This window comes from Gavia stellata, chromosome 3 (assembly GCF_030936135.1).
Source record: "Gavia stellata isolate bGavSte3 chromosome 3, bGavSte3.hap2, whole genome shotgun sequence".
In the NCBI taxonomy this organism is placed as follows: Eukaryota; Metazoa; Chordata; class Aves; order Gaviiformes; family Gaviidae; genus Gavia; species Gavia stellata.
In genome coordinates this window covers 102,644,460-102,657,815 of record NC_082596.1, presented here as the reverse complement: position 1 = coordinate 102,657,815, position 13,356 = coordinate 102,644,460, and the positions used below count along the sequence as shown (strand labels likewise).

The 13,356-nt window shown below is 42.7% G+C and overlaps 1 protein-coding gene across 1 annotated transcript in view; it reads left to right on the top strand.

Annotated features, from left to right (window-relative positions):
• The first annotated feature begins 672 nt into the window (after window positions 1–672).
• SLC9A3 (solute carrier family 9 member A3) overlaps window positions 673–13,356 on the top strand; it is a 52,954-nt gene continuing 40,270 nt past the window's right edge. The window contains exon 1 of the mRNA XM_059815381.1: window positions 673–868. Coding sequence (XP_059671364.1) covers window positions 673–868 — 196 coding nt within the window. The remainder of the gene's footprint in view (window positions 869–13,356) is intronic.

Sequence of the window (13,356 nt, the reverse complement as noted above, 5' to 3'; positions counted from 1 at the left end):
CTGGGGCAGGGCGGCTGAGGGAGGCAGGGACCCCCCGGGCCGCCCACCCGAAGCCCCAGGCGGAGGCTTGCGGGTCTCCTGCTTCGCCGGCCCCGAGCTGAGCTGATCCCGGCTCCACTCCGGCCATGCCCGCGGGAGCGCCCCAGCCTTTGCCCCGGCGCCAGAAGCTCACGGCGGCTTCTCTCCAGCCCCCGTGTGTCCCGCGCCCAGCCGGGGCGGTGGACACAGCCCACAGCCTGCCGTCATCCCCTCGGCGGAACGGAGCTTCCCCGCCGATGCCGAAAGGTGCTCAGTCAGGACATCGCTGCCTCCGCGGGAGCGGCGGGAAAGCTCCGCCTCCGGCCGTGCGGGAGCAGCCTGATAAAGGCAGGTGCGGGCAAGCAGCAGGACCCCAGCTCGGAGCATCCGCCTGGGCGCAGAGCCCCTGACCCCTCCTCGGCCGCCCCGAGCAAGGCGGCACCTGAGCCGGCCGGTGCAGCCGCGCCGACGGGGGCGGGACGGGACAGGACAGGACACCCCCCACCCCCCCCTCCTCCGCCGGCAGCGGTGTCCCGCGGTCCGCAGTCTTCGGTCGCGTCTCTGCGAAGGGACCAGGACCTCGCCCCCGAGGACCTCCGAAGAGGCGGGATTTCTCCGGGAAGGGGAAGCAGGATTTTGTTGTGTGGCTTGAAGATGAGGCAGGTATCTGGAGTGGGGTTCCTCCTGGGGCTGATGGCTCTCCCAGCGGCGCTGGGACAGAGAAGCTCGGAAAGCGCTATAAATAGCAGCCAGCCTCACAGCTTTGCCATCGTCTCTTTCAAATGGGACCATGTCAAGGACCCTTATATCATTATACTCTGGATACTTGTGGCCAGCTTGGCCAAAATCGGTGAGTCCGGAGTTATATATTAATACATGTCCTCTCCCTTCCCCTTCCCCCTTTCCCTTCTCCCACCCGACGTAAATGAAGAAAGCTTATCATAAGTCCACTGACCCGTTTTCAGGGGGTTTACTGTACTCTGTCCTGATTTCATAATACTGCCCTACACGGTGCTCAGCGGCGTGATTTTCACCTGCCCCAGTGGGTTACCGAGTGCATTTCCAGCGCCTAGGACTGTGGCTTCTGCGCCTGACTCCTCGCAAACCCTTGCGATTCCTTGAAACCTTGCATTGCTGTTGCTCCCGGGAAAAACTTTTTACAGAAGCGAAACAAAATCGGGCCGTATTGCTTATACAATAGCTATTCCAGTTTACGATGTGCTATTCTTTTGGTTATGATTGGTACTATGTTGGCTAGCACCATCAAAAACACTGTAAACTACACGTATGAACTTAGCATTCTCTGCTTTGTAGTGCATTAGTGACTTGGTGAAAAAGCAAAGCTTATAGAGAAAGGTAGTGTGTATTATCAGACCATCTGATGCAGCTGAAAAAATACAAGCTTTAGAGCACATAGAATTTTCTGCAAGAAACTGGAATCAGTGAGAAGCAAGGACTTAGTCTAACTTCAGTGTGGTTTAAGTGAATTTATATGAATGCTCTAACTCTTGTGTTCTGAACTTTGTGACTTTTCCAAAAGCAATCTTATATTAATAACACTGTTTGCTGAACTAGAAGAGTCACAGTTTAATTGGAATGGTTTTTATTTGCTTGATGCTATTATTTTCAGTCCTTTTACCTCTGGATATAAAAACAGACCTCCAGCTTGACTGACATAGAAAATGTCATTTTTGATTTCCAATAAATCACCTCTAAAATCAGTCTCCACTCAGAAGGTATGATCAGCTGAAAATCCTACTAATACATTTCTGTACTGGTACTGTTAATACTAATTTGGGACACCAGAATCACATTCCATGGATTTTGCATGTTGCAGAGAACAGAAGATGCAAAAAGGTGTACTTGGGTATATTCTGTCTAGCACATAAGCTAAACACAGTAAGACTTGGGTGGAAAATGCTGTCTCCAAATCCAAATAAAACATTTTAAAAATGAGGAGTAAGTTATGTAGATGTGATATTGCAAAGCATTTTTCAGTGATACCTGCGTCTTGGGTTTCACTTGCTTATCCACAGATATATAACTAAATGTCTTTATCTGAATCACTGTTGGACTACACCTTGCAAATAGTTTGTGCTCAGATGGTTGCTGCATTACCTAGATTACACAAATACAGTTTTGTTTTAATTGACTTTTATTAGTGGATTATATCAAGTAGAAAGCTGGGGAAACCAGATACAGGAAAAAACAGTGACAGTGTTGAGTCCCTATAAAATTGTGCTAACTAAACTAATACACAGGTTGCTTGTTTGAACTTTCTTTTTGAGATACTCTTCTAGATAAGTATCTGCCATCTGTGTTATTAAGGCTTTGCTGCTTTGTATATGTGCCACAGTTGTACAGAGTAATATTAGTGCTGCGCAACCATATCTGTGAAGTGTGAGAAACCCAATGAAGCTAACAGGACAGTTAGATTGCCCTATATTTAAATTGCAATGGCCTGGATTAAGATTAGCTTGGATTAAGATGAGCCATTTTACCATGAAGACCTCAGTATAAACTCTTGATAAAGCGACTCCAATTGTCCTTGGAGTTCAGGACCTGAATGTTGCTGGTTCTGTTTTTAAATTCTTTGCACTTCTTTCACAGCTGCACAGAGCATGTCACTTACTAGTAGATAGTACCTATCACCAGCTCCATAATTTTTCTTCCCCAAAGCTCTCAGGCTTCGTTCTTTTCTCTCTTCACATTTGTAATTGCAATCCTATACTTCTCTGGACATTGTCAGTGAAGAAGCAATGGACAGCTGCTGTATTCTACTGAGAGCCTATGAATGCTCCTGCTTTCCCCACCGGTCACAAATAAAATACAGAGAAGCAGAAATGTACACTCGCTGTTCAACAGCTCATTAACGGAGAAAGCATGAAAGTGTTATATATAAGTCAATGAGAAAGGGAACTGAAAAAAACAGCTTGTCAGCCTTCTCTCTGCCTTGGTGTCAAGGGTTCTGGAAAGTAGACCAGAAATCTATCAGAAGATTTTGAATGGCAAAAATGCTATGCTGGATCAAAGAAGTTTCATACATTCAAAAAGCAGACAGAAAAGAAGCGAGGAAGAAAATACAGAACATCTGCCCTTGTGGCTCTTGCTTTACTACCTGAAGGAGGGCAAAGGTAGTGGAGCCAAAATGCTGGGTTTGCTGTGGGTTTTTCAGCAGGGGAGGAGCTGTTCTTACACATGCAAGCTCACTTCTCCATGGCCGCAGAGCTTGGGAGAGCTATTTTACTGGTTGGTGACAGGCAATTGGGTCAGCAAAGGGTGTTCTGGGCATTGCAATTGGTAGCTGGGGATGAAAAGTATATGAGAATACTTTGCCTTCTCCTGCATTAGAATAACTTTAGGGTTTTGTGGGTTTTTGTTTTCTTTTCTTCGTTTTTTGCTGTGTGGCCTTTTTTTCCCCCCAAAAAAAAGTTTCAGTTCATGATGTTATATGGCTTGGGGAAACATGTATTTAATAAGGGATTTTTTCTGGGACTTGATGTTCAAGTTGTGTACATTCAGAATGTAAATTGGTGCTGACAAGGTATTCTGCAACATAAATTACTGTATGAGAAATCTCGTAAGCATCCCAAATACATGAAGAAGTGCCTAGAGTTTTGGGCTTTGTGGGAAGGAAGCTGCTATTCTATTTTATTTTTCTTGTGTGAAGAATGCTAAGTCTAAGTATTGCTACAAATGAATCTGTGGAAGAAGAGTCTTCATACAGTTGGCTTTCATGCACTATAGGAAATAAATTAATTTGTGTCTGCTATGAAACTTCTGATTCATCTCAGTGTACTGTTTTACATACTATAATTGATTTGATTTGATCCTCTTCATTTGAAATTTTCCAACTCTTCATTCTAAGGTACACAGTGTTCCACTTGGGCTAATGATCTTTATTTCCTCTTTTGATAGGCTCTCTTATCACTACCAATGAGTATCCTTATGGGATAAGGCCAATAAACTACTTACATGTGTAAAGCTAAGCCAGAAAAACATCTTATCTACACGAATAAGGTACATGAGGTAAAGCTGAGAACCCTCCTAGGAGGACTTCAGGTGTCCACTTCCTGGTACCTCAGATGAAACAATCAATACCAATGGAAAAAAAATACAAACATATACACGTATGTACATATAGTTACAGACTAGGGCATTTCCCACTGTAACTGTGTTGATAAGGGATGTAACATTTTTAATCAACATACTTGCACAGTATAGTTCTGATTCAAGATTAAAGACACATGCACACTGACCAGCCTTGCACATGCTTTCTAAGTTCCCTTTGTCATGTGCTCACCTCCTTCTTTATATGTCTTTAATAGATCACATCTTGAAAATAATGTTTTAATAAACAGATGTGTAGAAGATACAAACCATGGCAGGGAAGTCTGCCACAGAAAAAGCTGGAAGTAGGAGGCAGATCAGAAAACAACTTTGGAAACAAGTAGAAGGAAAGGAATCATCAGCTCAGGAGCCAAAAATGGGCGAGTGAAGAAATAGTTTAAACTCTGAATATTGTATACAGTTTTTTTCTGAGGATATTTCTGAGGCCATGTCTATTGGAAAAAAAAAATGCTTTTTAATTGGGGGATATCCTTCTATATTTGTTCAAAATCCTAGGAGACAGAGAGTAATTGTATTTATATTTTCATTGTACGTTATGTTGGGGAACTCGTAAAATTCCTACTTGTGGTTTATATCCTTTTATGTACTATAACATTTTTTCAGAAGGATGGTAAATAGCTTGTCCCAAAATAAAATTAAAAAACCCTCCAAAGCAGTTTTTTTGTCTGTTTAGCCCCCTGAACTTGCTCAATGTGGAGCAGATAAGCAACTGTAAGAAACGGTGGGAGAGTGAGTGACTATGAACAGGAATGAGGAAGGGTATATGGCCTTTTCATTATCTGTAAGTCAAACCTCTTGCCAACTGTTTTTGTTGGTATAGTTTATGCTGAGTCTAAGAATGTCACAAAAGCTTTTTTTTTTTTTTAATGTCTGTGTAGTTGTGCACAAATTCTAAAGGCTTTTATATTAGAAATTTAAAAGTGGGAATGAAATTTGAACCCAGGGCAGCTGGTAAATCTGTCTTCAGGAATGTCACAATGCTTTGGAGGAGGGGGAAGAAGTGATTCAATAACAACGAACAAACACTTAGGAGAAGGCTGACCTAGAGATATCTCAAAAAGATACTGTGTCAGATGGACTTGTTGAGTCCATCAGCTCTTGAGACCCCAGGAGGACATGAGCTGTAAAGCACACTGTATCTCTAAGCTTACAGAGATATGGGTTCCTACAAATGCTCTAGTTTCTACATGCCCAGTCCCCTTCATACTGTCTCAAACTACTCTGAGAAAGGAGCTCTTCAGAGTATTTTGTTAACACAAACAATTGCTGTGGAGAATTTTAAGCATGTTAGGGATGGGCTAGGGAAGGAACTGTGAAATGCAGGTCTAACAACCCATCCAATTTAGACTCCTGGGGCAATATTTTCTTTGAAGAAATCAATACCCCTCCCTTCAATGCAAACTGTCAAAACAAAAACCCATTTGACTCCCAAGTTTCTCCTCCTGGCATTTTAACACTAACTGAAAAGTGTCAATTACTTAGAGAAAGTGATTTAGGGTATTGTTTTAATAAACGCAAAAAATGGGAGAATAGCTCTTCTGTTGGCAGTTCTTCAGTAAATAACGTCTTTAGGAAGAAATGTTGAAGGATACTTAGCAGAACTTAATTGGAAATATTTAACTGAAAATGGAGTCAGAGACTCAAATGCTGAGAATACTACCAGACCCTGCAAAGCTTAAACCACCAGCCTTGTCGTGATTGTAGTTCTTGCTAAAAGCTGCTTTCATTAGCAAGTGATAATATGAAAAGGGACTTTTCATTGTGACTAGGAAGTCTGGACTAGGCTACCTTCCCCCATATCCTGAACAAGATAACAAGGAAAAAAGTTATCTTTTATTTTTATTGTGAACTCAGGAGAAGCTGGAACAGGTTGGCATAATTATAAGGGAGGCACATGCATTTCCTTCATGGATATAGCCTTTTATTATCTATCTTAAAAACAATTGCATAGAAATGCTATAAATTTGTGCTGGCAATTATGTTATATAACTGGGGTGTCTTCATTTTAGTAAGATGCTGTATTTCCTCTTGCAAAGTGCTGTTTAGAATACCTGTAAGCTAGGAATGTTAAGTACTCTAAAATCTCTGCCTTCTAAGGAATTACCTTTTGTATGCAACATTTTAGGCAGCTGAAAAGAACATTTCCAACATAGAATAATAGCTTAGCATTTCCAGTCCCAGGAACAACTGTGTAAGCCACACCTTTATTAAATTTATGATCTGTAAAAGGATGCCTACTTCCACATTTTGTTTCCATTTTACTCTCGTACCTTACTCATCCTTCTCCTGTCCTCCTTGCCTCCCTGAAACACACATCTCTCTTCTCCCCCCTCCCCCTCCAAGTCTTGCAAGTCTCAAGTCTTAATTATTTAGAGTAGGGAAGAAGATATCAGGACAGTATAATTCGACAAGATTCAGATTACATCCCCTGACGAATAGCAAATGCACAATGGCAACTTGTGTGAATTACATAAGAAAACAATGGCATTTTGAGAATGGCCCTGAATTGAATACAGTTCAGGCATGCATACCTAAGAAAGGATCTCTGCCATCAATTACTTTCAGGCACCTGTGTGCAAAGTGCTCAGCGTTCTCTGTAGAACAATGGAATCCTTTTAATACTGTAGTCTTAGGATTGTTGAAACCATTGATTTACTGTCTTCAGAGCTAAAGCCACTTATTACTAAGCATGATCTACAAACCCCCGAAGTGACTGTAAATCTCTCATGTGGTAATGCAGCAGACCACAGGTCTGCAAGTAATCAGTGCAAGCAGCAAACCCTTTCAGGTGTGCATAGGTTCTTCAGGTGAAAGGCTTTGTAAGGTCCCCTTTGTTCTTGTGGAGCTTTGTGTGTTAGAGATCCTTAGCAGGGAAGCTGGTATTGGAAATTCTGAATTATTACTTTGACCTGGCAGTAAGAAAGTTGCTTCTCCAGTTGTTTTGACTCATACCACCAGAAGTCTATCAAAAGTCAGTGAGTTTCACCACCAGTTTGCTTAAATAAATGTTTTGAATTCAAATACAGTACTTCTTTTCCCTCTATCTACTGTGTTTTAATTGCTCTGAAGTAATGGGGTAATGGATTACTGAGTTCTTCTGTACCTTCTGTATGGCTCGATCTATTCCAAGATGAAGAGTTGAGTCCAAAGTCGTAGAAGACTGTTTCTTATCTGAATAATCTTTTTGCTCTTTCAGGAAATTGTCTCTGATTTTTCTCATCTCCCTGCAGTAGTGCAGTTAAACTAATTTCCCAAAGAACTAGGGGCTCTAATTATTCTTCAACTTGCTAACAAGTGACACCCATTTAAAATTACAGACCATTAAAACAGTCTTGGTAAACTGCAAAGCATGGCTGATTGGCCGTGTTGTAATATTTTGATTCCTTTTGTAAAACACCTTACAGAGTATTCACCCCTATGAAAGGAGTGACTTGATACCCAATTGGCTGCTATGTAAAGTCATAAATACTGAAACTACAGGCTGACAAGGAACAGATGACCAGAGATGGAATGCAAGACCTCAAGTGGAAACACTTAATTAAGGCACAAATATTTAATGTTTATTCATGGAAGAAGAAAACTGGAAGATATTCTGAAAGGCCTATGCAAAAGCAGGGGTTTTAAGTAGATGGATCTCGAGAGTTTTCTCCTTCCGATAACTGAGAGTAGAAGTCATTCTGGATTCACTAGTATGTGCCTAGGTGAGTTCTTCTGCTTTTATCTTTTGAAAGAAAAAATGCCTCTGGCCTTTTGTCAACCCCAAATGTTAAAATAGCAGTAGTCAGACACCAAGAAAGACAATCTCCAAGTAGATTGTATACTGATTTTCAAAAACATTTGTTTATGATTTTCTCTGCTTCAATTACAGTTTTTTAAAAGTGGAAAAAAAGTGGAAAGTGGAAGGTTTATGGATTCAATCACTTCCAAAAGTTGGGCTTTGAGGAAAACATTAAATATTCAGAAACCTGTAAAGGTCTTGAGCCAGTAAGATTTTGTAATGCAAATCTCCCAGGTGCAAACAGATTTTAAACTGATGGAGGGACTTGTCTAAACACAAAACTGATTTTATGTTAACTATTTTGTCATAGTTAAAACATTCTAACTCCTTTTTTAAAATGAATACTGTTAGATTGGTTTGGTGGTATAATAGTATTCCAGGGACTAGATGACATAGGTTGATACAAGATGGCTTTATGTTAATTTAAGTACATCAGTACTAACAGTTGTACTGGAGATATAGTTGTTATGTGATCATACATAAAACTAAATATAGTTGTTGTATGGAGTTATTATGATCCCCCTACTCCAGTGGAATAGCAGTACTGATGAATATCTGGATGTAGATTTTCAGGCCTTGACAGTTTAGACTTATGCTTAACAAATTCATTTAATACATGTTATTTAGTGGTTTAAGTGGTTACAATATTCATGCCATAGTGAATGAAACAGCATTTGAATGCTTACTCTTCTGTTGCAATGCGTAGCCTACAGTTTAAACTGTTATAGGACTTGGTTTGAATTAAGTTGCCAAATTTTCCACTGAAATAGCTCTGGTCCTCAGCTATTCCGCCCTACTTAGTTTTGGGGAAGACTTTGGGATAGCTCTGGTCCTCAGCTATTCCGCCCTACTTAGTTTTGGGGAAGACTTTGGGACAGTAGTGAACTGGGGAAAAGTAATCTTTCAGATTGGGTCTGTCAGTGATAAGTGACTGTGTTTAAGGCTTAAGTCAGTGATACACTGCTCCTGGATGTAACTGTCTCTGAAGCTGATGGCTAGTGAGAAAGAACACAGGAATAGTCGCATAGTGTTCTGCAGCACAGGCACCAGTTTGATATTTTGCTGGACACTGGGTCTCCTATAGAGTTCACAGAATCACAGAATGGTTGAAGTTGGAAGGGACCTCTGAAGGTCATCTGGTCCAACTCCCCTGCTCAACCAGGGCAACCTACAGCTGATTTCTCAGGATCATGTCCAGACAGCTTTTGAGTATCTCCAAGGATGGAGACTCCATCACCCTTCTGGGCAACCTGTGCCTATGCTCGGCCACCCTAACAGTGAAAAAGTGTTTCTTGATGTTCAGAGGGAACCTCCCGTGTTTCAGCTTGTGCCCATTGCCTCTGGTCCTGTCACTGGGCATCACTGAAAACAGCCTGACTCGGTCCTCTTTGCACCCTCCCTTCAGGTGTTTATATACATGGATGAGATTCCCCCCAGAGCCTTCTCTTCTCCAGGCTAAACAGTCCCGGCTCTCTCAGCCTTTCCTCATATGTGAGATGCTCCAGTCCCTTAATCATCTTCCTGGCCCTTTGCTGGACTCTGTCCAGTATGTCCATGTCTCTCGTGTACAGAGGAGCTCAGAACTGGACACAGCACTCCAGGGGTGGCCTCACCAGTGCTGAGCAAAGGGGAAGGAGCACCTCCCTTGGCCTGCTTGGCAATACTTTGCCTAACACAGCCCAGGATACCATTAGACTTCTTTGCTGCAAGGGCTCATTGCTGGCTCATGTTCAACTGGGTGTCTATTGGGACCCCCAAAACCTTTTCTGCCAAGCTGCTTTCCAGCTGGGTGGCCCTCAGGATATATCTGGTGCATGGGGTTGATCCTTGCCAGGTGCGACACTTTGCACTTCTCCTTGCCGAACTTCCCGACGTTCCTGTCAGCCCATTTCTCCAGCCTGTTGAGGTTCCTCTGCATGGCATACGACCCTCTGGCCTATCTGCCACTCTTCCCAACTTTGTGTCATCAGCAAACTTGCTGAGGGTACACTCTGCCCCATCATCCAGGTCATTAATGAAGATGTTGAACAGGACTGGACCCAGTACTGACCTCTGGGGTACACCACTAGTTACCAGCCTTCAACTAGACTTTGTGTCACTGATCGCCACCCTCGGGACCTGGCCTTTCAGCCAGTTTTCAATCCCCCTCACTGTCTGCTCATCCAGGCCCTATGGCAACAGCTTGAGGGGCTATGAGGCTCTTACGGGAGACAGTGTCAAAGGCCTTACTGAAGGCCCAGTAGATACTAGCCACTGCTCTCCCCTCATCTACCAGGCCTGCCATTTAATCATGTAAGTTAACCAGGTAGGTCAGACATTACTTCCTCTTTGTGAAGCCATGGTGACTACTCCTGAGGAATTTCTTATAGAATCATAGAATTGCTTAGATTGGAAAAGACCTTTAAGATCATCAAGTCCAACCATTAACCTAACACTGCTAAGTCCACCACTGAACCATGTCCCTAAGTGCCTCCACATGTCTTTTAAATACCTCCAGGGACGGTGACTCCACCACCTCCCTGGGCAGCCCGTTCCAGTGTCTGACAACCCTTTCAGTGAAGAATTTTTTTCTAATATCCAACCCAAACCTTCCCTGGCGCAACTTGATGTCATTTCCTCTTGTCCTATCACTAGTCACTTGGGAGAAGAGACCAACACCCACCTCACCACAACCCCCTTTCAGGTAGTTGTAGAGAGCGATGAGGTCTCCCCTCAGCCTCCTCTTCTCCAGACTGAACAACCCCAGCTCCCTCAGCCGCTCCTCACAAGACTTGTGCTCCAGACCCCTCACCAGCTTCGGTCGCCCTTCCCTGGACACGCTCCAGCACCTCAGTGTCCTTCTTGCAGTGAGGGGCCCAAAACTGAACACAGCATTTGAGGTGTGGCCTCACCAGCGCCGAGTACAGGGGCACGATCCCCTCCCTACTCCTGCTGGCCACACTGTTTCTGATACAGGCCAGGATGCCGTTGGCCTTCTTGGCCACCTGGGCACACTGCTGGCTCATCTTCAGCCGGCTGTCGATCGACACCCCCAGGTCCTTTTCTGCGGGGGAGCTTTCCAGCCACTCGTCCCCAAGCCTGTAGCGTTGCATGGGGTTGTTGTGACCCAAGTGCAGAATCCGGCACATGGCCTTGTTGAACCTCATACAATTGGCCCATTGATCCAGCCTGTCCAGATCCCTCTGCAGAGCCTTCCTGCCCTCCAGCAGATCAACACTCCTGCCCATCTTGGTGTCGTCTGCAAACTTGCTGAGGGAGCACTCGATCCCCTCATCCAGATCATCGATAAAGATATTAAACAAGACCGGCCCCAAAACTGAGCTCTGGGGAACACCGCTTGTAAACGGTCACCAACTGGATTTAACTCCATACACCACAACCCTTTGGGCCTGGCCATCCATCTAGTTTTTTACCCAGCGAAGAGTGTGCCCATCTAAGCCACGAGCAATGTCCTTCAGGTGCCTGGAAATGGTTTCCAGAATCAGTTGCTCTATCAGTTAGACCTGCAGATCCTGGTTCATACATGGATGGAACTTTATCCATGTCCTACCTGGTCAAAGAAAGCAATACTTCTGCATGCTGTTTTGATGGAATCAGTATACTTTGACTAACTGGAGCAAAATTGCATGCTAATATACAGAGGAGAGAAGAGTACATGGTGGCCACATGATGGCCACAATGGTCATGCCACATGAATTAAAGAAACGAATGACAAGGTACCAGCATAAAGTTCAGCTCTCCTCTAACCTGGGTGTTTTCTGATCAGAATTACTTTAATTTTTTGATCCAAATGGCTTTCAGTCATATGTCACCCACTTTTCTGCCTTCTCTTAGCTGATACAGTATGAGTTCCATCTCTTATTTTAGATAAACCATTCTCCAGGATGAACTGATATTCTAATTAATAGTATTACTTGATGGGAACGTGCAGTGAGATCTATTAAGTGGTAGTACTAAGCTCAAGCAGTAGCTAGCTGATTCAGCAGGAACATGTGTAAACCTGGAGGTGGTGTTTGTAGTGTTCCCTGCTTCCTGCAGAACAGGATGATAGATCTGCTTCCTACAAATCTCTCTTCTACCCACAACTGTATGTCAGCAAGCACACTTCTGTAGTCCTCCTCTATACTAGGTAGGTATTACTTCTGGGTCTGCCACTTACCTGAATTGCAGCACCGGTACTTTGGAATCCTATCTCAGTTTCCCCATTTCTAATGGGATTTTTCTCAATAAGACTGCCTTTCTTCCCCTAAAAAAAGAACCCCAAAGCAAAAAAAGAATGTAAAACCCCCAAACCAACCAACGAATGAAAAAAAAAACCCTTATGCAAAACTATGTGAGGGGATGTTCCATCATTACAGTTCTTTCCTCTCCTGCAGGAAGGATCAGGAAATTTCCGTGTCCATGATAGTTATGGCCATGGTGGTCTCCTATTGCTACCTTATATGATACTCATTTGTGTCCTACCTCCATTTCACTTCACAAAAGACTGTGCAAGCTTTGACTCTGGATAGGAGGACATTTCGACTACTGAACTGGTATTTTCTCAAGGTATGTTATTGGAGTGTAGATGAAGATATTTTGAGCTCAGTTATCTGTTTAGATTAGTTGCCATGGATGATCATTAGTGGAGGATAGTGTATGCTTTTTCTAAGTAGAAATACTGCGTAAATACTGTGTTTATTCTCATGTTTCTTTAATACTTGCTACCATAGATGCCATGTGGAAAAGCAATCATAGATATTTTTATGGGTAAACAACTAACTTCAGTTGCAAGCACAATCTTTCTAGTGTAATAAGCTAAGGTGGTCTACTTTTTTAAAAAATGAAGTTTTGTGTTGATCAGTGCACTGATTGATAACGAAAAAAGGTAGGAGAGAAAGTACTGTGAGAGAAAGGGCAGGATGGAAGCTACAGATGAGAGTGCTGTTATGTATGTTGCATAAAGATTGTGAGGGAAAAAGAAAAAGAGCAGAAAGTATGTACATATTTACATTCAGTGTCTAGCAAATAAATTTATTAATTCATTTCTTATTTTCTTCATTTCTGTTGTGTTGTTATCATAAAGAAGATAAATATTAGACTATAGTCAGAGGTTTTCTGTAAACATATCTTCCATTCAATGAAAGGATTTTGTCATAAACTGCTGCCTGACAGCTTCTCTCAATATGTCCATAAGTCATAATTTCTTACCATGAATTAGCAATGTAAGATTTTTTTTAGACTTTGCTCTGTAGAGCTTCAAGAGGATATCTTTTTCTCTTCGGCAATCTCTCCTCGGGGGACTCATCCAGTGGCTTTACAGGTCCTGTGGAGTACAGTGTATCTTAGAGGATGTTACCTTTTAGAGGTGTAAAAAGAACATGCATAGCAAGGCTTAGTGTTTTCCCCACTAACAAGGCATTTCCTAGACAAGATGAATAGTCACCATC